We start from the raw sequence: 27,980 nt of genomic DNA, 5'->3' as shown, positions 1-27,980 counted from the left end.
TTACAGACACTTATAGTCTCTCACTTCCACCAGTACAGATTATTTTTATGACATCATTCTGCACTTCAATTTCTTATTAGATTCCAGGCTGTGAGGAAATCAGGAACAAATAAATAAAGAAATGTTTTAAAATCGAGTGATTGCATTTTTATCCAAAGCTACATTATAGATATACATATTTTCTATTAGTTTTTTTTTTTTCTTAACTTTGGTGATGCTGGTGCCAGTTCTACGAGTTGATAATATACAGGAACATTCACGCTGGTGTTGAAACCATCACATGAGTAAAACAGTTAGTATGTGTGAACACCCCTTTTATTGTTTTTGGTAACTGAAGTATTTGCACATGTACATGGGATGCACTCTTCCTGGCTCTGTCACACAGATTTATTCACATCTATGTAAGAGAAACACATGGCTTTGGCTTCCTACTATAAGTTATATCATGTGACATTCTGTTCATGACTTAAGGCACTAGTTGTTTTCCACGAATAAGCAAAAAGCATAACAAAAACAGTTTCTTTCGAATGCACCCAAACCTTTTAAAATCACCCGTCACACAAGCATCTATTTACAGCAAATAAAATAAAATATCACGAGTACATGTTGCCATATTTACAGAATACAAACGGTTAACACATCAATGCGATCAGCAAAACAAATACAAAAATACACTTCTTCACAATGAAATTAAAATGCATAGAAAAGCAACACACAATTCATTTCTGCCCTTTTTAAATCTGCCCGAAATGTTTTAGCCTTAGGGGAAAATACTTGCAGTAGCAATGCATCTGTAGTGAACGGAAATTGAGTATAAAGTGATACACTTTACCTCCATTGTCTGTGTCTTTGGTATTCACAGAAATAATAATGCTAATCGTGTCTTAAATCTTAAACAGACAATTTAATACTCAACAATCTTTTCTTTGGTGAAATAGGACAGACTCTGTGAATTACAGTCCAGCTATACAATTCAGAAAATATTTATTTTAAAAACTATCTAAAAATTGCATATTTTTACAGGCATTCTTTTTGAGGTTTTCAATACAAAAATACTCATTTGTTTTAAATAGGTTAACTGTTGAACAAACCAATACTGATAAGACACCAGTTTTTGCTATTGTCTCCCAAATGCCTCCAAAAGGAGAAGTTTGCTTAGTATGGAGGTCAAAAAAGTCAGAGTTTGGTAAAATAGCACATCAATGTTGGGTCCTTTCTGAAATGTGAGAAGTCCTTTGGCACTCGTGTGGTGCTCCGTTATAAATTAAGCATCGTGTGGGACGTGACCATTGATGTGTCCGTTTAGAGGATCACTCTCGGTAAGAGCGTGACCGTTAGCTTTTCTTTTTGCTTTCTCCTGCAAAAGTTGTCTGCGATGGTAAAACAGGTATCCCGGCAACAAGTAACCAGCAAATGAGAAGATCAGAAGACCAACGTTGATCTAAAGAGAAACAAATTTATTATAGATAATTATTATCTACATGACATTTATAAGTCATTTAAAATGCAGCACATCAGCACTTTGCCAAAACTTAGCGAGCCTGTGCTACACCTCAAGGAGCTCTGGCTTATTCGGAAAGTAGACAGCTGATCTGTCTTTTATAAATATAATAAAACTAAAGACTCTTTGGAGATATGAAGGATGTAATACTACTCTATACAGGGTTCCCACACCTTAGTTAACTTCAAATTCAAGAACCTTTCAAGGACTTTCCAGGTCCAATACCCTCAAATTCAAGGACTAAATATGGGGACACATTTCAAGTGAGAGCAAGGTTACATCGTGTTAAGATACATTGTTACAGTTCCCTTTCAAGGGAACTCGCGCTGCGTCACTGCGGTGACACCTCGAGGGGTAAGTGCATCTGAATGTGTATATCAAATTCAACAAATGGTGAGGCTTAACGATAAAGACAGGGAGACGCGGGAGCCAGGAAGTATATCGCTATCTGAAATAAAGACGGAGTTACAGGGATGCAGGAAGTATGGCAAGGGAGACGCAGTGTCTCGTTCCCTTCTCAGGGAACAACAGTTACATACGTAACCCGAGATGTTTTTATGTGTCAAACACAACTATGCAAAAAAACATTTTGGTATGAATCAACATTCGCATACAGAAGATATAAGCATGTAAGCAAACATTTTATCCTACACTACACAGTGAATGGATTTTTTTTAGATAACTTCTTGCATAAAGAAGATTCAAGCACTTTCAATGACCTGTATCTATACTATGTAAAAGCGTCTTGTGAATGCATAAATGTAAATGCTTCTTACCCAGTAAGCATTTCCATTTAGAGGTCCCACCATAACCATGAAGAGGGGTTGCTGCAGAAGGGCCAATATTGCACTGATCATAGACTGCAGACCAGTAAGGGTACCAAAGTGATTCGACGGGTACCTGTGAGAAACAAAGAAAACCAATACACAAAGAGAAGTCATTCTGCCTGTCTAAAGCTTCAAGCAGTTAGAAGCCGTTTTCCTTTTGTGATTGTAATGAAGTAGCAAGATTTAAATGATAATGGCTTTGGGTATGAATGAACCACATGCTAACTACTTCAGTAAGTTCATTCACTGGTAAACAGGATGAGCCTGATCTCAAAGGCTGTCTTATAAAACAAAGGATGTAACTGGTGATAAGTCTATACTTGTCACCGTGTTTAAACAAGTGTGACATTTGTGTGTACACTTACACGGCAGCATACATGCCTCCACAACAGGAGTGAATGAAACCTCGTACCATAGTATGCAAAATAAATGTCAGAATCTAAAAAACAGAAAGGAAAATGTTGTAAGAAAGTGACAATCAAAAGGCTATACAAACAGTATATGTAACAAAATATTTGAAATATGTAACCCTGCTAAATTTATTAATTTGTGATTTACTATTTTCTACAAAAAAATTTAAGAACATAAGTGAAAATATCATTTTGATATATTGACTATCGACTGAGTAAGGTCATGATTGAAATCAAACTTTGATGCTCCTCATCTCTTTTTTAATATCACAGACAGGGTCACATGTGTAATTTTAAAAACTTAGTATCACACCTGTAGAGGTAAGTTGTCTATAAGCGATAAGATTCCAAATATAAGCAGCAGCGTGTTTGTGAAGATGAAAGCTCTCATGGCATTGGTCAGTTTTTGGATCTTTCCGTCACGCTTCGGTTTGGACCCAGATCTGACAGGAGACAAGAGGTCAAGTCTTTCACACAACACGTATGTTTAACTCTTTTGTCCATCATACAATGGTCATCAAGACTAAACGAAAGACAGGAAGTTTCTTACTCATTTCCTCCATCCACCATGTTCTGATCCACACCACATTCCTTCATCTTCCAGTCCATGATGTAGCCAATCAGAGGGCAGGTGACCAAACACAACAGCTGCAGCGTGCCGAAGATGGACGAATAGAAGTTAACTGCAAGTTAAAGGTAGACAGGGCTTGGTTATAAACAAACAAACTCATGTTATACACAACTTATCCCATTATGTGATGATTCTCTTACCTTTTTCTTCAGCCACATGCTTTAGTTCTTCTGAGGCTAAAGAAAGACAAAAACAACTATTAAAGACAGAAGTCAGGCTTATTTCTACTCAGAGCTCGTTTGGAGATGTTGATAAGTTTCATGTGTGAGTTTTATTGCTTGACTTACGATGCTCCTCTCCGTGGGTAACCAGGAACTCCAGCATCTTGTTCATGGCTCCCATAAAGAAGATGATTCTTAGCTGGGTCATTCCCATAGTGATCAGACTCCACAGGAAGATGGGTGAGAACACGGAGCGTCGGAATGGAATCGAATCTAAGGAACAAATCCCAGGGGTTTGTATGAGTTACAAATATCCACCTTTACAATCTCAAAGTCTCCTCATCGTTTACAATAGACAGGGAACAGACTGTACAGTTCATTCAAAATATCCCACGTTGAGAGACATGCAACGCCACATCAAAGTTTTTTACCAATTTAAAGTTGTGAAAAGACGTAACTAGAATTTTTATCATGCATGTACAAAACACATAAGTTAAGTATACCTTTATTACGCGCTCAGCTCACGCGCAGCTTTTCAGGTATACTCCCCGCGACTACACGCAGATGGCCGCGTTCGACACTATACGCAATACAAATGATTTCTTATTCAAATTATTAGTCTGACAGGCCGTCAGGGCAGCACTGATTTGGCGACATTTACAGTACATTAAAACAAGGGATGCACCGAAATGAAAATTCTTGGCCGAAAACAGGAACCAAGGCCGAAAAACCGAAACACCGAAAGAAATTTTTATGCCAATTATTAGTACAATTGCATTTATTTCTATTACTGTGTACTTACTTTACTAGGGGTGTGTGATGGATCAAAAAACTCACAGTTCGGATCACATTACAGTTATTGAGGCACAGATCAAATTATTTTTCGGGTCAGCAAAAAGCGGGTGGGAAAAATCTAATAAACAATAAAGAAATTGCAAACATTTATAAAAAAGAACAAAGTTGTACATTAATGAGGTCTGAAAACAGCATTAGGTACAGAAATCAAATTAAATGAATCATAACACAATAAATTAAATATATTATTATTTTTAGAGCTATTTGTCTCTTTGTCATGGGTTGTTTGATTAACATTACTGACACAGACTTAAGTAGGTTAATCTGACTGTAATCTATACACTTAAGACATAAACAAATGTTTTTATAAGAAAAAAAATACTGTGAAGTTAATTTTGTTTATATGTGCCCTGTCAATAAGATTTTATGTTTGCTTGTTTTTTTTAAACGCGCGCGCACAAACAGAGAAGGAGGGTGAATCCCAAACAGCGCAACAGTCGCTCCACATAAAAACATACGTTCTGTTTCGTTGCTTTATTCACCAAATGTATGTTAATTAGGGGAGCACCGAAATTTCGGTCGCCGAACATTTCGGCCGAAAATGGCATTAACGGTTTCGGGCCGAAATAAAAAATCCAGCCGAAAATGTCAACTGAAAATGAATGTCAACCACGCCCCTCCCATCCGTGCGCTAGCGCTTGGGTTTCACTCACGGTGATCAGTCGTCTCCCACCCCTCCCCTTCGTGCTCAAGCAGGTTTCACTCACAGTCAAGCTGTTTGCATGCGTCTGCAAAGATTAAGCATGTCTCGATGTGTAAACTTTAGAGAGAGTCACGCTAATGTGTCTCATACTGTGCACCCCTAATTAAAACATTAGGATTGGTGAAGAAAAGTAACTGACCCACCATTGCAAACACAGTTTAGTACAAACAACAAGACAACAAAGAACAGGAATCAAACATTATGGTAACAAACAGGCTCCACAGCTTTCTGTTCTTGGAAGAAGTAAAAGTCAAAGAAGAAAAACGACAGTGTGTGTGAAACTCTATTTCCTTTGTATAATTGTTTGTAGTGGAGTGTCCTGTCTAAATATTTTCATGCGCTGTTGTACGCGGACTGTCCGCGCGGTCTCAAATTTTGGGCTGCACGCGTATGGTCCGCACGGCCGGCCGCGGACCCTCCTGATGACGAAAATGACGTCATGCGGACGGCGCCATACGCGGACGTCCCTAGTATACTTTCGGCTTTAATCATGTTACACTTTTAAAGCGGAGGGGGGTCTAATGGTATTTTTATGCATTCAGATTAATACAGTTAAAGGGGACATTTCACGAGGCTTTCGTAAGATGTCAAATTTAAGTTTTAGCTCAAAATACCATATATATAGATATATAATTTATTATAGCATGTTAAAATTGCCACTTTGTAGGTGTGAGTAAAAATGTGCCATTTTTGGTTGTGTCCTTTTAAATGCAAATGATCTGACCTCTGCACTAAATGGCAGTGCTGTGGTTGATTAGTGCAGATTAAGGGGCAGTTTTATCACCTTCTGACATCACAAGGGGAGCAAAATTTCAATGAGCTATTTTTTCACATGGTTTCAATGGTTTACCAAAACTAAGTTACTGGGTTGATCTCTTTTACATTTTCTAGGTTGATAGATGCACTGGAGACCCAATTATGGCACTTAAACATGGAAAAAGTCAGATTTTCACGATATGTCCCTTTTAAAGAGTTGCATTACTCATGCTAAATTTCTGTGCTGAATGCACTTTATCAGGGTTTGTACTTTTTTAAGAGTTTTTTTTTCGACTACTGAATCTGTTGCCTAAGCACTGCAGGATGTACAGTGGAAGTCCTTATATGGGCAATTAACCTGGAATAGCGCACACACACACCAACCAAGGGCTGACACAAAATCAACGTCACCAAAGACGTGTGTTGTTGTTTGTGATTTAAGCTTGTGCAGCTTTCCAAAGAACCCAGCGTTATTGGAACAATGGATGTAGTTTGATTATCCGGGATGGCAGCGGAGTTGTGCGTGTGTTTGTTTAACGCTAGATTTCGTTGAAATGGGGCGATCCCAAATGGGTTATGAGTCGCTGGCGGTAAGGAAAACTGCTTCAAATGTCTGTTTTGTTGGCAATCGGTGTATAAGTGTATATAATTTAAACGACACAAATGTAGTGAATGATAAGTTATCCAGAGATAGTGGGATAATGTTTTGTGTGTGTTGCTTTATTGCTCATGACTAGTTTATAGATTTTTGTGTAAGAATGTCAAGTTTATGGATGTTGAGTAATATATCTGCATGTCTCACTTTGTGTATCCTGAGCAGCAGCTGGCAGTTTCTCAGTAGATCTCTTCAGTTCTGCCGAAGCTTCTTCAGATGGAGCCAAACTGTGGTTTTCAGATGAGCGCATTTTCCTCCTAAAATTGTAATAAAAAATGTGACTTTTAAAGCAGATGTTTCAGAGACAGTGAGATGATGAGAGATATTATGGATGTTTATGTAGGCACGACACAGAAGGTTGTGCTCACATTTCGATTTCTTCAGGTGTAGGAAACCCCTCTGACGGCCAGTTCAGAGCACAGTTGACCAGGACCAGACCCGCGAGTCCCGCCCATAACCACATGATCGCAGTAAACGACAACCCAGCATCATATATCAGCTAGAGAAAGACGGAGGGACAAAGAGCAGATGTAATATTCATGAAGTAGTTCATTTATACGACATGCTTGAATGGTGGACCAGTCAACAGATTCGCTAGTCTGAAACATCTGGTTCATATTAATACTGTATTATTATCATAGTCTTAAATTAAACAATATAACATTCATAAACCAATGTATTTATAACTCAATGTATATTCTGTTTCCAAATGATCTGTATGTCACATACATTTACACATCTACATTAGTACAATTGCTTAATGTGCATTAGAAATGAACATATGAAACTCTACGTGAATTCTTAAAACTAAAGTTGATCTATTGAATTTCTCTGAGTTCAAATCTGGAAATATTTGGGATAATGTAAATGGATATTTTAATGCAAAAATCTTTTCCCATTAATATTCCAATAAGCAAATGAGCTCGTACACATGATACATGTGATCCTGTTCACCTTCAATCTGATGCAATATTTCATCAGCAGCTCTGATTCGGATCCCGTAAAACTTGACAAACTGGTTTAACCTCTATTTACATGAAAGAAGATACCTTAACTCCAGGGAAGGTTACGGCCGATGATGCGTACGAGCCGATCATTAGTGACATCACGGTGGAGCTCAGACTTCCAAACATGTTTGGCAACTATCAAACGGAGAGAAGAAAAGCAGACTATCATTACCAGCGTAGTAAAACTTCAGCACAATGTAGCTGACCTTACACTAACATTAAACAGAAATTTGACCCTAAACAGAACCTTGCTGCTATGATGCCAAGGTGTTTAAGCAATGCAATTGCTAAAGTGTGTTTGGTTGGACGTTTACTGGCCAACGACAAAAATACGCGTCTCTAAATGTGTCTCTATATGAAGTGAACGGAAAATATTTTACACCTGCTTTCAATCTGAAACAGTACTGCTTTATTCACACTCATACTGAACACATATGGGTGTATGTGTGAGGTTTACTGTCCTGTGTACACAGGTTAAACACACACAGGTGTGAAAGGTACATTTTTATGTTGGCATGCCCTTTACATGCAAACACAGTGCAGTACAATAACATTCAAGAATGTGTGACGGAAAGCACACAGTAGCTTCCTTGTTGGCATCTTATAATGAAATACGCACATAGTTTGTTTGGTTATATTTTTTGAAAAAAACTGACCTTCAAATCTCAAAGCTAAGCATGTGATCTTAGTTTTTTTTAACTTCACAATAATTGCTAAGATGTTTATCATTGTAAACTGTTTTATCACAGTATCTGTTTACATTTGAAGATAAGCTATCTTTATTGTCGTTCTTAATTATGCTTTAGTTACTTTTGAAACACTGATTAAAATGTTAAAAGATTAAAAATATAAAAAGTAGATCAACACGAGTTAAACTGTATTATTTAAATAATAAATACAATTAAATTACTGTATTATATTAATAATAAATAAAATAAAATCACTGTATTATTTAAATAATAAATACAATTAAATTACTGTATTATATAAATAATAAATAAAATAAAATCACTGTATTATTAAAATAATAAATACAATTAAATTACTGTATTATATAAATAATAAATAAAATAAAATCACTGTATTATTTAAAAATAATAAATACAATTAAATTACTGTATTATATAAATAATAAATAAAATCATTGTATTATTTTAGAATAATAAATACAATTAAATTACTGCATTATATAAATAATAAATAAAATCACTGTATTATTTAAAAAATAATAAATACAATTTAATTACTGTATTATATAAATAATAAATACAATAAAATCACTGTATTATTTAAAAATAATAAATAAAATAAAATCACTGTATTATTTAAAATAATAAATAAAATGTAATTGCTGTATTATATAAATAATAAATAAAATATAATCACTGTATTATTTAAAAATAATAAATAAAATGTAATTACTGTATTATATAAATAATAAATAAAATTACTGTATTATTTAAAATAATAAATAAAATTTAATTACTGTATTATATAAATATAAAAAAATCAATCACTGTATTATTTAAAAAATAATAAATAAAATTTAATTACTGTATTATATAAATAATAAATAAAATCAATCACTGTATTATTTAAAAATAATAAATACAATTTAATTACTGTATTATATAAATAATAAATACAATAAAATCACTGTATTATTTAAAAATAATAAATAAAATAAAATCACTGTATTATTTAAAATAATAAATAAAATGTAATTGCTGTATTATATAAATAATAAATAAAATATAATCACTGTATTATTTAAAAATAATAAATAAAATGTAATTACTGTATTATATAAATAATAAATAAAATTACTGTATTATTTAAAATAATAAATAAAATTTAATTACTGTATTATATAAATATAAAAAAATCAATCACTGTATTATTTAAAAAATAATAAATAAAATTTAATTACTGTATTATATAAATAATAAATAAAATCAATCACTGTATTATTTAAAAATAATAAATACAATTTAATTACTGTATTATATAAATAAATAATAAATAAAATAAAATTACTGTATTATTTAAAATAATAAATAAAATCAATCACTGTATTATATAAATTATAAATAAAATTAATTGCTGTATTTTTATTACCCATATTAATAATATTGCAGAAATTAATCATCCATATAAACTGTATAACTGAATACAGAAACAAGTCAAAATCTGAACACACACGCATCATGAAGGTCACTGATTTACGGATCACTTAAAACTGGTAAACAGTCATCATATTAATATCAGTTATCCATCATGCCATTATTGTTCCTATGCTGGTCTCACCGAAAAGGAAAGATCACGTTATCCTTTATTTTTCTCAGAAGGGCACATCAGCGACTCAATACGGGACATGCTTTATTTGGTGTCACATGTGGGGTAATGTGCATGCATACCTTCCAGGAGCAGAGGAATGTGTGTGTGATGGTGTCTGTATTAAAGCGTTGGGGTATCTAAGGGCAGCTGACATATATTTATATATATTGTCATATTTTCCCAAACCAGGTGATGATATCACTGAACCAAACAGAAGGTCACACTCTGTTGTGTCTGACTGTTGTTCAAACGTTTGTGCCCTTCTGTTTCAGCTAGAGGTTGATGGGAGGGAAGGGCGTCACAGAGGCGTGCAGGCAATTTAGCGTTCTGATTGGTCGATGCTTTAAAGGAATGAAATTCTCTTCTGATCATGTGCATGGGCGCTCTTGACTGACTCACGCGCATGCACATAAATACACACAAACACACCTGCCATGACGCAATAAAACTTTAACAGCTGCGCAACAGAAGCGGCAAGTCACGGCAGGTGTCCGTCACCTGGTGCGCACTCTCTATTACTTCCTAAAACTTTATCATTCGTTTTTTCTTACCGTGAGAGATGTGAAGGTCAGACAGATCCCTCCTAAGCCGTTGAGTGACAGAGCCAAAAAAATGAGAGCTGAAAGAACTAGACATAATAGAAACAATCATTACAAAACCTTAATGATTAAGGTTAATCTGTATTGTCACTATTTAATACAAAAATTGAGAGTCAGGTTAGGTCTAAATGTCTTTTGAAGCAAAATTATTTGGTTGTGTAATTAATGTTAAAAAAATGTACCTGCGGTTTTGTTTATGTTCAGCATAAAGAGTTAAATACATTAGCATCAACTATTTTTTCCTCTATCAGGTAAAAACTGTGTATGCCCATTCCTAGTGCCATTTTTGTTCTCACCTTCGGTATTAAGGGACGATAGAGACATCATCGCACAAGAGACTGCAAAACACGCACTGACAAAGAAAAAAATATTAAATGAATGACGGTTAACAAATAAAAGACAGACCAAAAAAAACATAAAGATGTAATTAAACTACAGTGATCCATTAAAGGTGCAGTGTGTAAATTTCAGCAGCATCTAGTGGTAAGGTTGCGAATTGCAACCAACGGCTTAGTCCACTGCTCACCCCTCGCTTTTGAAACGCATAGAGAAGCTACAGTAGCCGCCACCGGAAAAACATGTTTTCATCGGAGACAACTTAGTAAAAAAAGTTTGTCCATTAAGGGCATCTGTAGAAACATGGCGGCACAAAATGGTGACTTCCACTTAAGGGGACCCTCTGTGTATGTAGATAAAAACGTCTCATAACGGCAATAAAAACATAATGGTTCAATATAAAAAGGTCTTTATACACCCCTGATAATATAGTTTTGTATATTATTTTGCATTTCTGTTAAGAGATTCTTTTAACAATTACACACTGCACCTTTAAAATAATACATGAATAATGAACTGAACATAAAAGTGCTTACGTGTATAACAAGCAGTGTTGGGCAAGTTACTCAAAGAAAGTAATGAATTAGTTACTAATCACTTAAGTAGATTACTGTACAAATTACTCTTTCCAAAAAGTATTTAACTACTTATTACTAATTTTTCTAAATCCTATTTAGTAAAAAAAAAAGATAGTCATAAAACGGTTCAAATAAATAATATAACGGTACATAAATTATTCTGGTCACACTAAGGTCCAATTTTCACTATTAACTACTTTTGCCTCAATATAGTCCTAATACTGCTTACTTGGTGAAGTAGTTGTTAAGTTTAAGTACTGGTAGGAATAAGAATGTAGAATAAGGTTTTGCAGAATCAGGCATAAATATGTGCTTTTTAAGTACTAATAAACAGCAAACATCTCAGTAATATTAACCAACCAGTTAATAGTGAGAATTGAAAACTACACTAGTAGTGTTATTATTATTCTTATTATCTAACCAAAGTATTTATAACAGTAGAAGTAATTAAATTACTGGAAAAATAAAAGTAATCACTTACTTTTTCAAGGAAAAGTAATTAATTACTTAGTAACTTGTTACACTCAACATTGATAACAAGCTATAAATTATAAAATGTCACCATGCCTGTGAAATCCAAATTAAAGTCTCATAATCTTAAAGTTTAAGTTTAATAATTTGTTTTAATGTTTGACCTTGAAAATACATTATTACTCAGTCAATAATAATAAAGATATTAAGGTTTATTTTCACAAAATGTTCTTTACAGATGTAGTAAACAGTAAATCACAAAAAATGGCTTTTTACACAGGCAGGGTCACAATGTATTTATTTATTTAGTTACGTTTTGCATGGGAACTGCTAAGCAGAATGTTGGCCGGTAATGTAAAGCAGTCACGCTCAGTGTACTTGTTTGTATTTGTGTATGTATATCACCTGCCACAAAGACGTATTGGCCTGGGGCCGAAGCGGTCCATGAGAATGCCCAATGGCAGCGTGGCGGCACTGAGCAGAAATGAGCCAATGGTGAAGCCCAGGTTCAACATCTCCTCCTGCTCCACACAGCTTGACCATTCATCTGATGTGCTCGCGTTTACAATCTCAGTCGTATTTTCTACAGTAACAAAAGGAGAATAAAAGCAAGAGAGACTTCATTAAATTTTAAAGGCTTCCAGCGGCTTAGGTTTCCCAGCATCTCTAATTCAGTTTCCCTGCTTGTGCTGTGATGTAGTTAGTGTGCACATGTTCAGTGAGGAGGTCAGTCTTGTTTAATGTGTTTGTTTTAGGTTTTCTGCATGACTGCTCTGTTTTTGCGTGTCAGAAATGTTTCCATGAAAGTATGTTTGTGTAATGAATTACCTGTGCACAGGTGAGAGTAAAAGCCCTCTTGTTTGAGCATGATGAGCAGAGAACCCCATCCCAACAACACTGCTGAACAAAACAAATTTTCAAACACGGCTGTGACGGCCATCCACCACCGCCTCCTGAACGCCTGCTCGAGCGAGGGGACCATCCTCCTGGGGGCCATCTTCCTGTCAAACACAGGAAAATACAGGGTCAGTAAATGACAAACAAGCAAAATACTGGCTTAACAGGAAAAAGTGTGTTTGATTATGATTTTTTTTTCTCGAGCATTTAGTAAAGGTGTATGGGTTTTTGCCAGGGCATGGTTATGCAGATGCTATGTTATGCACACCAATTATGACCACCATTAACTCTTTCGCTGCCATTGATGAGTTATCTCGTCAAGTAAAAGAAAACGCTTCCCTGCCAATGACGAGTATTTCCGGCTTTCTGCAATACCGCTATTATATCCACCAGGTGGCGCACTTCCGCAACTTATAAAACCCGCAAGTATCGCCATAAAATGAAATTAAAATTACATTTTATGTTTTTGAAAAAACCTACCCATATTTGAGAGGTGATAAAAAGAGAACTAATGAGGGTAGGATGAACCTTTTTTTTTAACCAGAGGGTCTGTTCTTTTATTTGATATATTGTATAAGGGATAATGTAGAGGCAGCTGGTTGTTATCGCGAAATAAGCCCCGACACTGTGATCAGGACCCGACGCGAAGCGGAGGGTCTTGTATCGCGCTGAAGGGGCTTATTTTGCGATGACTACAGGCTGCCTGTACATTATCCCGCTTATTACACGGCTACTTGCCACATAAGAAAAAAACTGGACATGAATTTGAATTTGAAACATTTTATTGGCATATTTGTTTTAAATTAACACTTTTATTCTTCTGCAAAACTTTGCACAGATGCATCAAATGATTGTAATACCTTATTAAGATCCTCTGCTTCATACTTGTCTGTCCCCATTTTTTTTCTTTTAGCCAGTCTTTGAGAAGTTTTATTACCCATTCTGTATTTTTTTGTGTGTTGGCTTCGTAGCTGTCATGCTCTATTTTGTCAAGTTCAGTCTTGGTTAGCTCTCTGTGTCTTGTCGATGTTTGTTCTTCGTAGTTACATTTTTGTTTTTTCGTCTTAATTGGGGAGCCATTTGAATCGTCCAAATCTATCCAAATTCAAACGTTTTGTTTTTACCGTACATGTTAAAATTAATGTCTAAATTTTCCATTGTTAATTGTGGTTGTCCAGTGTTTGTCACAAGATGGCACCCAAACGGTAATCTTTGTTAGCGCGGAGGGATTTTAAACATACAAGCAGTACCGGCTATGCGTTATTACTTCGGAGCGGTTATTATTTGAAAAGAACGAACCTGCAAATGTCTCAACTGACCAATCAGAATCAAGCATTCCAGAGAGCCGTGTAATAAGTTTATATATTTAACGAAGAACATTTTCTGCAAGGCATTAAACTTTTGTGAAAATCATGAAAAATGCTTTGGCTGGTAATCTTTTTAAAAAAATGCTTGCGGCAAAAGAGTTAAAACAAAGGCCAAAATTAAAAAGCTTATCTATAACATGATCCACAGACATGTGTTGTGTCAGTTTAAACACATAATAAATGATAGTGTGAATGGCCATTCGTATATCTGCAGTTTAAAAATTCTGTGAATATAAAAATTATTTCTTTGTTTTTGATTTCTGGTAATGTTTAAGGATGCGTCGATGTTCAGTTATTACATCCACCGATATTTAGCTTTTTACTTGTTTTTCAAGTTATTGTGTTTTGAAATCCTGTTGTTATTTAAAATAATCCCATGACTTGATATATTGTCTGTTTTTAAACAATCGGCCGATGTCTAATAGTAGAAAAAATTGCTTTTATCTGCCAAAACTGATTATAGGCCAACAATACATTGGTGCACCCATAGTATTGTTGTCCTCTGCTCAAGAATAGTGATGGGAAAACATTGTGCTCATACATTATACATTAGATCATCTACACCACAAAAGCAGTCTGGTCTGATGGGGTTTCGACTACCTATATGCGGTCAAAAGTGGACGAGCTTAATACATTTTACACCCTGTTTACACATGTATTTAGTGTGATCCGATCCCCCAAAAACACATCTTAATACCAGCAGCAGCACCTTAGTTAAAACAGAGAAGGTCTATTCATTTGGCTAAACAATACATTTGCGTAACCCCATTTTACTGATAATAAACCTTGAGTGCTACAAATTAGTCCAAGTTTGTGTTTGTAAACTGGGTCAGCTTATGCCATGAGTCATGACATGACTGAAAACCTGGTCATTATAACTTGGTTAACTTAGGCACTCAATAAATACACAGTGAGATAAGAGCGGGGGGCTACAGGCGACACAAAGGCAAAAATAGCAGCAATAGAGAAGAAACTGTCGGCCTCACAGCAGGACACCAATTCAGTGTGTGTTGTGTTTAACACGATTAGACACAGTCCACTTGATGTCTTTGTCCTCAACAGCTCGGCTTATAGGAGGATTTCATTTGTAACTCATACGGTCTATTAGGGCACATGCCTTAAATAATATTGATTTCTCACCATAACTGCTAAACCGGAAGCAAGCGGGTTTCAGTCACTGTCAGTTTCATAATATCTCTAAAGCAATATTATGATGACACCTCCCACATTTCTGCTTGAGTTGAGTGTGGCATTGGCATAGCCACGTGTTCAATTTCAAGGGCGCAGAGAGCATCGCACAACTTGCTTTAGATAAAAACATTGGTTAAATACGTGAATGTAAAGTTAAACTGAACATTCAGTTCTTAAAGCATGCAAGCATGACTAGGGCACGTGTGCGTTTGTTTACAGTATAAGTGAAGGTGATTTTGGGTGCGCATACTTTTGTGTACGCAAAAACATTAACCATTTCCTGCAAGCCTCTCAGCGCACACATTTTTACACAGTTAAGTAGCTTTTCACAGCTCTATATGTAATGTGTGCATAACAAAACCGACCAAAGCCCCATTGACTCCCATAGTATTATTTTTTCTTACTTTCGATGAATGTTAAAGGGGGTTATGAACATTCCACAAAATATATTTATTTGTGTTTATCAGAACAAAGACATGTATACTGGAGGTTTGTAACAACATGCGCAAGTAAATTATGCATTATTGGATGAACTGTTCTTTTAAAAGAAACCATTCACACGAGTTGATAAGCCTCTTTAAAAATATTTGCACTGGGAGGCATAAAAGGATAAAAGTAATTCCTAAAATCTTCCAAAACCTAAATTCTTGAATCATCTTTACAATACTGAATCTTTCAAATTGTTGAATCGCCTCATGCTGTCGAAACCCACGTGAAGGTAAAAATAGCATCTACTTAAAGGGACCAAAGTGTAAATCAAGTTAAAACCGTAAAATATTTGCGTATAAATAGGGGGATTTTACCAATTAAATGGTAAGGAGCTGAAGAACCGATTCTTTCGATTTTCTCAATTCATCGAATCGATTCCTCCTCAAAGAACACGAGGAACAGTCACGCCAGTCAGCGGGAGAAATTGTGACTGCCCTTTCCTGTAGACCTAAACGTAGAAAAAAAGATTTTCCCCTTCTTTGTTTTCATTAAATGGCAAGGGTTTGGCTTACCCCTAAAGTGTCTAGTTGAGGAACAACTTTTGAGGTGACGGGTCTGTTAATAAACCCCTTTACCCATGAGATGCTCACGCAAAACCGAACCATATTGGTCGGGTATGCACGCGAAACATGTGAACATATACCCCGCCTAAAATAGCACAATAGTTCATTCACTATTTCGACAGTTGAACAAAACACTGTAGTAAACACAATTAAATCGACATATTGTTTAGAAGTATCTAACTTACTAAGTATTAAATCCGTGTCTGAGAAGATGAGAAAAAAACTCACTGAAGTCGATAAAGAGCATGGACAACGCCACGTGTCCTCCCACTGTTATAACCAAAGTCTCTATTTACACTCGTGTAATAATAATGAACCCATCTCCAAAAAGGTCGCTTTTCTAATATGACTTTTAGTTTATTATAATGCCAATAATACTAATAATTTGATAAACTGACTTACTTTGTGTTTCTGTATGTAAATGTGAAGCGCAAGTTATTTCCTGGTTTCTTCTGAATTCGGCGCTAAAAAACAAACCCCAGCATTTCTCCCGGCACCGCCAAAGTTGACTTGAAAATGTTAATCTGTCCTGCGCTTCTGTGCTGTGTGTCCCCCGACCGGTAGATAAAGCTATGAAACCCTCACACAATGATGGTAATAGCATAGAGCAACTCCCTCCTCATTCCTAAATTTGACTGGCTGTTTTAGATACACACATACGCCCGTGCGCGAGCATGGAAGTTCGGAAAAAACGATTCCACTTCAATTAGCAATTATAATTAGCCTATTATAGACTATACACACACACACACACACACACCATATAAAACCACAGTATACACAGTTTCCGTCAAAATAATATAGTATGTCATCTTAAAAGAGTAAGTTTATTTTATTTATTTTATTTCATCTATTTTTTTATAATAGTATACTACATCAATATGTATATTTGATAGTTGCCATCATTCCAAATGTATAATAATTACTTTTAAATTATTATAAGGAAAAACAAACTATTCAATGTCTCATGAAGTTCATAACCATTTTAAATAAAACTTTTTCGACAGCTTTAAATTGGTGACACCTAGTGGTGCAAGCTAGTATTACACGAGAAATTACAGTTATAGCAATGTAACTAAACTGTTATGATGCATTATTTACAATACAATTACATTTTGAATAAATTAACTTTCATAATAACTTTCTTAACTTAGAATGTATTAATATGTGTTCTAAAATTAACATTACTAGCTGATATGGCAGAGTATACATGCTTTAAACAAAAGACATTCAAATTTAATTGCTTGATTAATAGTTTACAAGCATAAAATATAAATATACACTAGACTCTCATTTTTAAGAATGTAAATGCTAATATTTGAAATGCTAATATTACAAAAAAGTTATGGTATCTTTAATAAAGCAGAGAAATGTCGCACAATGTTTAGTTTCCTAGTTCAGTTTAGAACTACATTTTCATAAAAATTGCCATGCATGTTTAACTTCTGATCATAAGTTCCTGTGTGCTCGAAATATATAGGGTAAGTACATAAGGGAGGGAGGCATCCAAAATATTCAGTGCTGGGTGGCGCTGCAGGACAGGGTTAAGACTCACTGCTAATGGGTTCACTGACTGACACACTCACATGTATGGAACGAGACATTTCAGGACCGATACCGAGAATTACCACAGTGTTGTGGTCGATACTGGTAATGTGAGGTGTTTTGTTAACCCTTTACCGTAATTCTACAATCTAATAAATTAAACAAACTAACCACTCCGTAACTAGAATAGATACCATACCAACTTAAAGAGTGGCGGAGGGATGCTGCAGCAAAACTGTCACGAGACAGTTTTATACGGAACACTTCTCGCGTTGATTGGTTGGATTACATGATCATGCTCCTCCCGAAGTTTGTTAAAAAAAAAACGTAATCTAAAATGAATTAAAACCAATCACTGAAAGCAATGTGACGGCATAACACGTTTTTTGTTTGTCTGAATAAGGAAAAATAACATTTAACTTGAATAAAATGTGATCTAAATATATCTTGATAACTGCATTTTTACAGGCTTAATTTACCAACAGAATGTGGTCAGGACACCTCTCAGAAGTCCAACGAGGAAATACGCTACGCTACACATCACAGGCAAAGACGAGTCGGTCTATTCATATGATCGTTATTGTAACCATGGAGACAGACTGTCAAAATGAGCTAACAGTGACCTCTAGTCGTAGATTGTAGTAATTCATCGTCACCTCGTGCGAAATGTTCCTCCTTTGCAGTTACGAGATCTTTGTGGTTAATTTCTTTAACCTTATATCCAAATATCATTAAACATTAAATGTAAATAAAATAAGTAATAAGTAAATAAATAACTTAAATGGTGCGAGTTATATTTATCTAATGTAAAAACCCAACAAACATTTGGACGTGTGATGACCGTTGAAAAGACGTCCGTTCGTCACGTCCCGTCCGCGTTGAAAAATATATCCAAAATGAAAGTTGAGCCGACGTCTTTGACGTCATCTGGCCGTGAATTACACGTCTTTTCTGCACGTCCCTGGACGTCTAAATGCGCCGTATTTTGGATGTTTAAATGTGTTCCTGCATAGTTTAAATATATGTTTTAAGCCCTCATATAGCAAACATCTGGACGTTTTATGACGTTGAAAAGACGACCCTTCGTCACGTCCCATCGCGGTTGAAAAATACCCTAAATTAAAGTTGAGCGGACGTCTTTGACGTCATTTGGCCGTGAATTACACGTCTTTTCTGCCCGTCCCTGGACGTCTAAATGTGCCGTCTTCTGGATGTTTAAATGTGTTGCTGCATAGTTTATATGTATGCATATAAAATGAATATACACCCATTGTGTAACATCGTGAAAGGCAATCAATTGTATTGAGGTTTAACACATATTCACAAAGGTTCAAAATCAGTTCAAAATTGGTCCAGTCAGACCTGAACGTCCATAAACCGTTTTAACCACGTGTACTTCACAAACACATTAAAGAATACATTATTTGTGGCCATAACAAAAAAAGAAGCATGTTCTGATTTAGCACTTTTTATTTTTTTAACCATTTAACTATAATAACAACTTCAAAACATTTTCTATAAAGGGATAGTTCACCCAAAAATTAATATTTAGTCATTTATTCCCTCTCATGTTTCAAACCTGTATACCCCTCTATGTTCTGCTGAACACAAAGATATGTGAAAGAATGTTTTTAACAAAGCAGATCCCACAACCCATTACTACAATTGTAAAAAAAATATTGACAGTTAATTGGTTGTGAAGTTACAAACATTCTTCAATCTTTGTGTTCAGCAGAAAATATAAAGGTATACAGGTTTGAAACATGTGGATAAGAAAATTATAACAATTTTCCTTTTTTGGTGAACTCTCTCTTTAACACATCACAGCTGTTTGGCTTTTTTGTATCCACCACCCCCAGCTCTTCCTGGAGCGTGCTTGAGGTGGTCTGCCATAGCTGCATCTATTTCCGAGTCTGTGGCATTTGGGCTCCACCTCTTCACAGCATCTGAAGGAAGAGAAGAATATGTTTCTTTTTAAAATAAATACAATTAAAATTTTGAGGTAAATGACATGCACTTACTTTCAAAATCTTTATGGTCTACAGCTAAAATGATATATTAATATTATATATATTATTGTACAAAATATGCTCTGCTTTAAATAAGTGTTAGATCAGTTGTGGGGGATACAGCATTTGTCCCCTCCCTCTACAAAACCACTGTGGTGCCCTTGAGAAAGACCCTTAACTAGGTGTGTCAAAAAATGAACAGGATATTTCTGATAAAGACAGGTGAGCTGTGATGTCCCCTGAATAGATCAAGCATAACAATAAAATTACAATCAATATACAAGAACAAGTTTTTTTAGATCAACATTCCCCAAATTACCTTGAATAACATAATACAAAGGTGTGCCTTTAAAAGACTTCTTTTCCAGATGTCCACCACCCCTCATATTGAACTTTGCCATAAGACAATTTGACATCATTCTGTGAAAGAAATGTAAGATTACTTCACCTTAGACAAATAACCTAAAAGGTCAATAAATCACAATTAACAGTAATGAGCAATTGCATACAATGTTTAAACATACACTATGTGTTAACACTTCACAACTTCACTTGTTTCATCTACCATGTAACAAGTGCTATGAACTATATCCTCATCCCTAACTTTGGGTGACAAGTAATGGCTTACACTGAAATTATGTTTTGATTTCTTGTTTTCAGTATGGCTAACTGTTTAAGTCACTACGAACATTAAAACTTCTGAACAAGTGATGTGTGACAGATTAAATCCTGAAATGAAGTAATATAAATAGCTGGGTTAATTATGGTGGTAATCAATATATATTCCTTGAATATTATGCAGGATTACACAAATCAAGAGAAATACATACCTGTTCATAACGTTGTTCACGCAGTCTCTGACAGAATATCCACCAACTCAGACAGTTGCTGGACCTAAATGTGAAAACAATTGAAATAATGTTATAGAAAGATAGATGGAAATATATATACATATTATTTATGTCACAACTTACGCAGATCACCTTGTTATCAACATATTTGATGTATTCATAATGCACAATACACAGTCATATAGCATTTCTTACATGTTGCATTTGAAGCTGAGGCCATAGGTGAAGAATCAGGTAGTCTCCATCCGGTAATTTTTTCGTTGTGTTACCTCACCTGTACAAATATAGTTAATTATATGGTAGTGTAAAATATTAACAGTAAATCACTTCACAGTGTAATACTGCATTAGTTATGAAATCAGCTGGCTGTACTTTTAGGTCTTTGTGGTTGAGCAATGACAGATATTATAAGCTCTGTATTTGTAACTATTAACTCAGATTCAGAGAAATGTAAATATGTTTATACTCTTAGCTTTGTTGTCACTAATGTAAAATCTTGCATGACACCTTGCATGTAATTTCATTAAGTACAATAAACATACACATGCACAATGTATTTTAAAAAATACATAGTAGTGTAAAATATTAAAATAAATCACTTTTTATATTAAAGTTTTTGGATATTATGTTGACATTCAGGCAAAACCCTGACTCATGGAATACATTTTTACCTAAAAATGAGAATGACATTATAAAGGCAAAAGTGTATGCACTTAGGAGCCAAGCAATGTGTTTGTATAGTGTGGGAATGCACCAAAAAAAAAGCATCAGTAGCACGTACGTCTCATAGTGTCACAGCTTATTCTAGGGTATAGATCAATCACACCATTGTGATACCGATGTTTACTGTCATGAAGTGTGCCTGTGTAAACAAAATACACCAAAACAATTTATATACATTTTTGAGTTTCATATCAAAATATTTAAAAGTCATTTTTGAAAGAATCATGTTTTTTCATAGTATTAAGCAAAAGCAGTCAAAAACTTACAACTTAATGTAGGGTAGACAAAGTCAGGGGTCGGGCACGTCTCATCTAAGTGTGGTGGACACAAAACTTGATCTTTAGCACAAACAAGGACATATGAAACATTAGAACATTAACAAATGTGTAGACTGTTTAAGTCATATCTACAAAAATTCATATCTACAGTTTTCCATACCTTTTTTTATTGTTTGTAGAATGCACATCTTTGTTTGGTTTGTGTTGACCTTCAACTGTAAATAAAACGAAATTGTAATTAATGATATTAACTCCACAATAACAACTCCAATTTGTTAATGTATTTTCAAACTGAGACATTTACCTGACTTGGGTTTTGGGTGGTTATATTTTGGAGGGTCTGTGTAGGACACAGTGCCTTTAACAGCTTGTTTATTTTTATTTGGATGAGGTTCTGCTTTTCCTTTGTACAAAACAAAAGCAAAGGAGGTTAATCAAACAAACACTTCTGCTGAACTTTTGATGCAGAACAGTATTTAGTGTTTTGCATGTGCAATGTTTAGGCAATCAAATCATTGTAATTCCATTAATGCCAAATAACTTTTATTTTTCAGATAATTTACTTTCTGAAAGAGACTTTCAAGAGGCTACATTAATAAGTTACTTTGACTGTATCCTTAAACATACTTTATACCATGTATAAGTTCAAAGTACGTTAGCTTTTAGCCTTCTAGCTAATTATTGCAATACTCAGTGTGGACAATTCTGGCAACGTTTATTTCGGAGCCTTCGTGTCAAACAAGTAAAACTTAAGCACGTTAATCAAATAATACACAATGTACTTACCCAACAGTAGATTTAGAATGATATATAGACAAAACTCCCTCGTAATCGCTCCTCGTGTGGTTTGAATGTGAACTTCCGGAAGAACGCGTGACGTCACCACTATCTCGCGAGATAATCTGTCCTATCGCGGGATTTTGTAATATCCCCAGATTTATCACTATATTTCTTAAATTAATAGCACAGTTTTTGAAATGACATCCAACTCAGACCTAAATGGTGACCGGATATGTATCTGTTTTACATTTATATGCATACATTCAATAATAAAACAGGTTGGAATAATGACTAAAATGCAGTGTGGCTTTGCAATCACACTGGGCACTTTGTGATTATAATTTATTTAAACAAGATAAAGTTAATATATTTACTTTGTATACAAATCGTGTATTTCATAAAGATTATCCTGTTTTTTCCTACTAGTCTAGTCTAGACGTGTAAAAGACGTCAGTGGACGTCTATTCACAACCTCTTAAAAACCTACTTTTTGCACTTAAATTAATTTTTGCAGTATTAACCAAGGTGTAAGCACAGCATTTGCATATTTCACAATGACTTTATAGAAGGTTTATGATTTTTTATAGAGGGTCATGATGGACTATAAATGCACGTGTAAAAGACGTCACCTAGTGACGTCCTCTTACAACCGATTCACAACAGGGTATAAATATTGAAGCACGCGTAGTAAAAGTCAAAGTAACAATTATACATGCAACCCCATAGAACTATAGACATGTACAAATGTATCTGAATGCATTTTTATGAAATGTTCTGTGTTACATATTTTCACCGATTTGTGCCGTCATACCGCGACTATTTTTGGCCAGGGACACGACGTTGCGGTCGGACCAATGTTTGCTGGGAAGTTAATGTTTTAAGAAATGTATTGTTTTTTGTGTTGGCATATCACAAAAGGATAAAAGAATTGAAAAGAAAGTAGAACAAAAAGTAAACAATTATTTGGAGAAAATCACGTCTTTATAAAAGAAATGTTTATTTGTATAAAGTATTAAAAGGGGACATTTCACAAGACTTTTTAAGATGTCAAATAAATATCTGGTGTCCCCAGAGTACATATGTGAAGTTTAAGCTCAAAATACAATATAGATTAATTATTATAGCATGCTAAAATTACCACTTTGTAAGTGTGAGCAAAAATTTGCCATTTTGGGTGTGTTCTATTAAATGCAAATGAGCTGATCTCTGCACTAAATGGCATTGTTGTGGTTGGATAGTGCAGATTAAGGGGCGGTATTATCCCCTTCTGACATCACAGGGGAACCAAATTTCAATTACCTATTTTTTTCCACATGCTTGCAGAGAATGTTTTTTCCAAAACTAAGTTACTGGGTTGATCTTTTTCACATTTTCTAGGTTGATAAAAGCACTGGGGACACAATTATAGCACTTAAACATGGAAAAAGTCAGATTTTCATAATATGTCCCCTTTAAAAATTAGATTAAGAAATAGAAGTATAAAAAAGACTGAAACTCAGGTACGTCTTTGTTACTAAACATCAAGCAGATGTAGGAGAGTCTCATGTTGTCCACTCCAGAAGGCATCATGTCTTCTGTTAAACCAATCTGTTGTTGATTTACATTGCGCTTTGGGTCATTGTCTTGTTGATTCACCAAACGTCTGGCGAGCTTAAGTTGGCAAACACCGTTTCTTGCAAAATGGCCCGATAAACCATGAAGAATGGAGTGTTTGATATTGGTGTGCTTTGTTTTTCATCTCCAACTTATTTTTTATTCCATCTGACCACAAAATGTTTTGCTAATAATACTGTGCATCCAGGTGCTCAAATGCAAACAATGTGCAGGAATGTGTTTTTGGACAGCACTCACCTCCTCTGTGGCGGCCATACGTGACCACAGTTCTTGTTCTCAATATTTTATTGACACGTCAACAGAGATGTTTGCATTTTCAGATATTTTTGTGAGAACCTGTTTTTGAATACTCACAGGCAGGGTAAGATCTCTTATGCAAATAGCAAACTGTCAAAAAAAAGGTCCCTAGATGTCACTGGGGTGGCGCCAGTTCAAAAAGTACATTTTTGCACCTAATTGATACCAATTGCATATCTGTACCTTTTTAAAAGGTACTACTGGCCCAGTGACAGCTCGGGAATTTGACAATTTTTTTCTGACCCCAGTTAGCATTTGGAGAAGTCATTAGCCTAGTCATTCACTTTTTCACCTCGCACTGTGAATGTAAAATTAACTGAGGATTATATTAAAATGATCCAATGATCAAGGGATCCATCATTTCTCCATCATATTTGCAGCCAAGGTTTTTGGATAAGATCTTCTCGATGATGTAAGCACTGGATTTATCCTGGCAAACACACACACAAACACACACACACACACACACACACACACACACACACACACACACACACACACACACACACACACACACACACACACAGTCTAACAGTATGGACTAATATTCTCTTAACAAATCATTCATCATTCAAGTGACGGATGAATGTAAGAATGGATATTCTTGAATTTGATTTGCACTCCTGTGCGCAATTAAAGCTTCAAAGCAAAAATATTCAATCCAGTTTCATTATTCAATGAAATTAGGTCACAATTCAGCGCTGATGTAATCCAAACATACTAGGAAACTTCAAAAGGAGAAGTCAAAGATACAGATTAGGATCGTGAACTCAAAATTATAAACAGAATCCAGACTTGGAAATTACTCCGGTAGGAAAAACATGCAAAACTTCACACTAAAAACATTTACAGGGAATATACTAATAAGAATTTAATTGCTGGGAATAAAGTAACAGGTGGTCCAGTTGAAAAAAGACCAGTAAGGAGTCACAGAAGATCTGAGACCCACATAAAAACAAACTCAACTGAGACGGGTGTGTGCAGTTTCCTCTGAAAACAAGACTTTTCACAGAATATGAAATATGCACATCACTCACAAAATATTTGATATTGGATCATAAAAGCATATAACCTGACCACGCTGCTTATTTCTTTCCACGGTACAGTGATCCATCTCCAAAAGGGACAAAAATACTAAATCATATTCAAAACTACAAATTGAGGAGCTCAGATGCAAAAGCCTCTAAATGTCTCTAAATGAGATAATGATACTGACCAAATGCACATATCAAATACTTTCAAATAGCTTAAAATCCACGCAAGTAATTTAGAAATAGTGTTTATTGGCGGAATTCACTAAGAATCTGACAAAAAAATGCTAATTTACAAGAAAACATGTCAGATGCTCTGCATCTAAGCTCTTCAGTTGTTCCCCATGTATTTACTCACTCAACATCAGTTCCTCCTGTTTTTCTCAGATGCCTTTTGCATTTATGCATACAGTATTTCAACTTTTTGGGAGTCGCCAGTGCCTGCATTGTAAAGAAAATATTACAGAAGAAAGAGGTTCACAAAGGTTTGGTTAAGATGACAGAGTTGTTCATTCTTATAGATTTATTAAGGACTAACCTATATGTGACCCTGGACCACATAACCAGTAATAAGGGTCATTTTTTAAATTGAGATGCATCATCTGAAAGCTGAATACATTAGCTTTCCATTAATGTATGGTTTGTTAGGATAGGACAATATTTGACTGACTTCAACTATTTAAAAATCTGAAATGGGGTGCAAAAAAATCAAAATATTGATATAATTGCCTTTAAAGTTGCCAAATGAAGTCCTTAGCAACACATATTACTAGTGATGCGACGATAAATGCCAATATACACTAAAAATACCTGGCCGATAACTATTCTGAATCGCACAGCCAATATTATGCACAAAACTTTATGTACTATGGCTTTTGATAAGTAAGTCCTTATCGATCTGAAATCACTGTTCGTTTGAGTCGTTTAAAACATGCATTTGAAAAAGCAACACTCGTCAAACATAATCATTATACATATTCTTTATTATTATGATAAGACCTGAAAAGGTTTGAAGAACAGCAATATAAATATAATCCTTAAGCCATTTCCTGGAGATGCGTGTGTAAATGGTTCTTCTTCTGCTGCGCATATTGAGTTTCTGCACGAGAGCGCCCTCTGGCTTTTGGATGTAGCGGCATTCAACATAATTCATTGAGAAGCATCATCGGCCAATTTATCGGTGCACCCCTACATATTACTAATGATAAATACTTTTATAAAAATATATTTACAGTATGAGATTTACAAAATATTTTCATGGAACATGATATTGACTTTATATCCTATGATATTTTGGCATAAAAAATTTATAATTTTGACCCATACTTTGTTGTTGGCTATTGCTACAAATATATCTCTGCAATTTAAAAATAAAATGCATCATGAAGTTAAAACAACTTGGTTTTGCAAGTCAATTCAACAAGCTATTTTAAGTTACGACTTGCGATAAGTTGACATAAAACAAGTTGAAATTGTTTAACTTAAATTGTTTAAAATATATGTTGATTTGACAAAAATGCTGCTTTTTTACAATGTGGTTTTATGGAAAAGAGCTGCATAAAGAATTTGCCTAAAATCACATTTTGTGTTAAAAAAAAATCTATGAGAATGTGAAATACTTCTTTAAAGACTAGACAATCTGACCATAAGACTTTAGCATTATCAGTTATAGTATAAGTTTAAATCTGTATTGCCAAAACAGTGGGTGATATTATTATGCTATATCTGCACATGCCATGTCTTTATTAACAATGAAATAATAATAACCAGTTTCCACTTCAACTCACAGTGTGGATGTAAGATTCTCATATCTGAGGGGTAAAAAAGCTTACGATGGAAAGTCTTGAAACAAACATAACACATCATAAACACGCATCTGCCTTCATAAAAATTAATTTCTGTTGTGTTGTGACTTACAAATATGTTCTGACCGTAGCACATACACTTACAAGTGCTTTGATGAGATTTAAATTCCTCTCAAATTAGACCTTATTATCATTCCTCAATTTCTCTGTTCCTAATGATGACCAGACTGCAATCAGTATGAACATATAAACAGACATCTCTCTCTCTCTCTCTCTCTCTCTCACTCTCTCTCTCTCTCTCTCTCTCTCTCTCTCTCTCTCTCTCTCTCTTTCTCTCTCTCTCTCTCATGTGGTTTTAATTTTCGTCCCCAGGCACTAGTTGGAGTTTGGCTGAGCTTGAGTTTCATTGTAAAACTTCAGTAGAAGACGGACTTGACTTCCAAAGCTGAAACACAGGACTTGAGTTTATTATTATTTCTTTAGAGGATCTGCGAGGGGGTCCGCGGGGCCCCGTCTCCATCACATTGGCTCCTGGGGGCAACGGCTGTCATGTTTAGAGTTAAACAGCTGCTTGTCATATCCACTTGGTGGCACCAGAACACTTAACTTGTTATTGGCGTTACATTCTTAGTACTTTATGTACCGTTTAGTCTTGTTATTTTAGCAAACACACACTAAAATCATCATCTAAAAATAAAAAGTGCTTTCTTTTA

General features: G+C 34.9%; 1 protein-coding gene and 2 long non-coding RNA genes across 5 annotated transcripts; 1 reads left to right on the top strand and 2 right to left on the bottom strand.

Moving 5' to 3' along the window:
* Positions 1-297: 297 nt before the first annotated feature.
* On the bottom strand, positions 298-18,474 carry slc43a1a (solute carrier family 43 member 1a). Of its 2 annotated transcripts, none has more exons than XM_055178260.2 (15): positions 18,359-18,474; positions 12,656-12,828; positions 12,233-12,410; positions 10,739-10,794; positions 10,395-10,471; positions 7,549-7,641; positions 6,868-6,998; positions 6,647-6,756; positions 3,657-3,803; positions 3,510-3,545; positions 3,289-3,421; positions 3,052-3,181; positions 2,694-2,767; positions 2,278-2,401; positions 298-1,441 (listed from the first exon to the last, which is right to left on the bottom strand). In XM_055178260.2, the coding sequence occupies exons 1-15, from the start codon at positions 18,418-18,420 to the stop codon at positions 1,265-1,267; spliced, it is 1,701 nt and encodes a 566-aa protein (XP_055034235.2). In that variant the 5' UTR covers positions 18,421-18,474; the 3' UTR covers positions 298-1,264. The 2 variants fall into 2 exon arrangements, with proteins under 2 accessions (XP_055034235.2, XP_055034236.2); XM_055178261.2 differs by lacking the exon at positions 18,359-18,474 and adding an exon at positions 16,737-16,956.
* LOC141350033 (uncharacterized) lies at positions 12,714-27,980 on the top strand. Its single transcript, XR_012357929.1, has 2 exons — positions 12,714-12,852; positions 27,640-27,980. It is a non-coding gene; the product is annotated as an uncharacterized lncRNA (long non-coding RNA).
* Positions 19,163-22,541, bottom strand: LOC129436783 (uncharacterized). 2 transcript variants are annotated; one of them, XR_012357928.1, is made up of 8 exons: positions 22,527-22,541; positions 21,901-22,143; positions 21,729-21,800; positions 21,521-21,601; positions 20,935-21,013; positions 20,719-20,782; positions 20,208-20,308; positions 19,163-19,825 (listed from the first exon to the last, which is right to left on the bottom strand). It is a non-coding gene; the product is annotated as an uncharacterized lncRNA (long non-coding RNA). The 2 variants fall into 2 exon arrangements; XR_012357927.1 differs by lacking the exon at positions 22,527-22,541 and having other exon boundaries at positions 21,901-21,955; positions 22,045-22,059.

The sequence above is a fragment of the Misgurnus anguillicaudatus genome, chromosome 16 (genome assembly GCF_027580225.2).
Source record: "Misgurnus anguillicaudatus chromosome 16, ASM2758022v2, whole genome shotgun sequence".
Lineage (NCBI taxonomy): Eukaryota > Metazoa > Chordata > Actinopteri > Cypriniformes > Cobitidae > Misgurnus > Misgurnus anguillicaudatus.
Note: the sequence above shows the minus strand (reverse complement) of the source record. Positions and strands in the feature narration are given on the sequence as shown.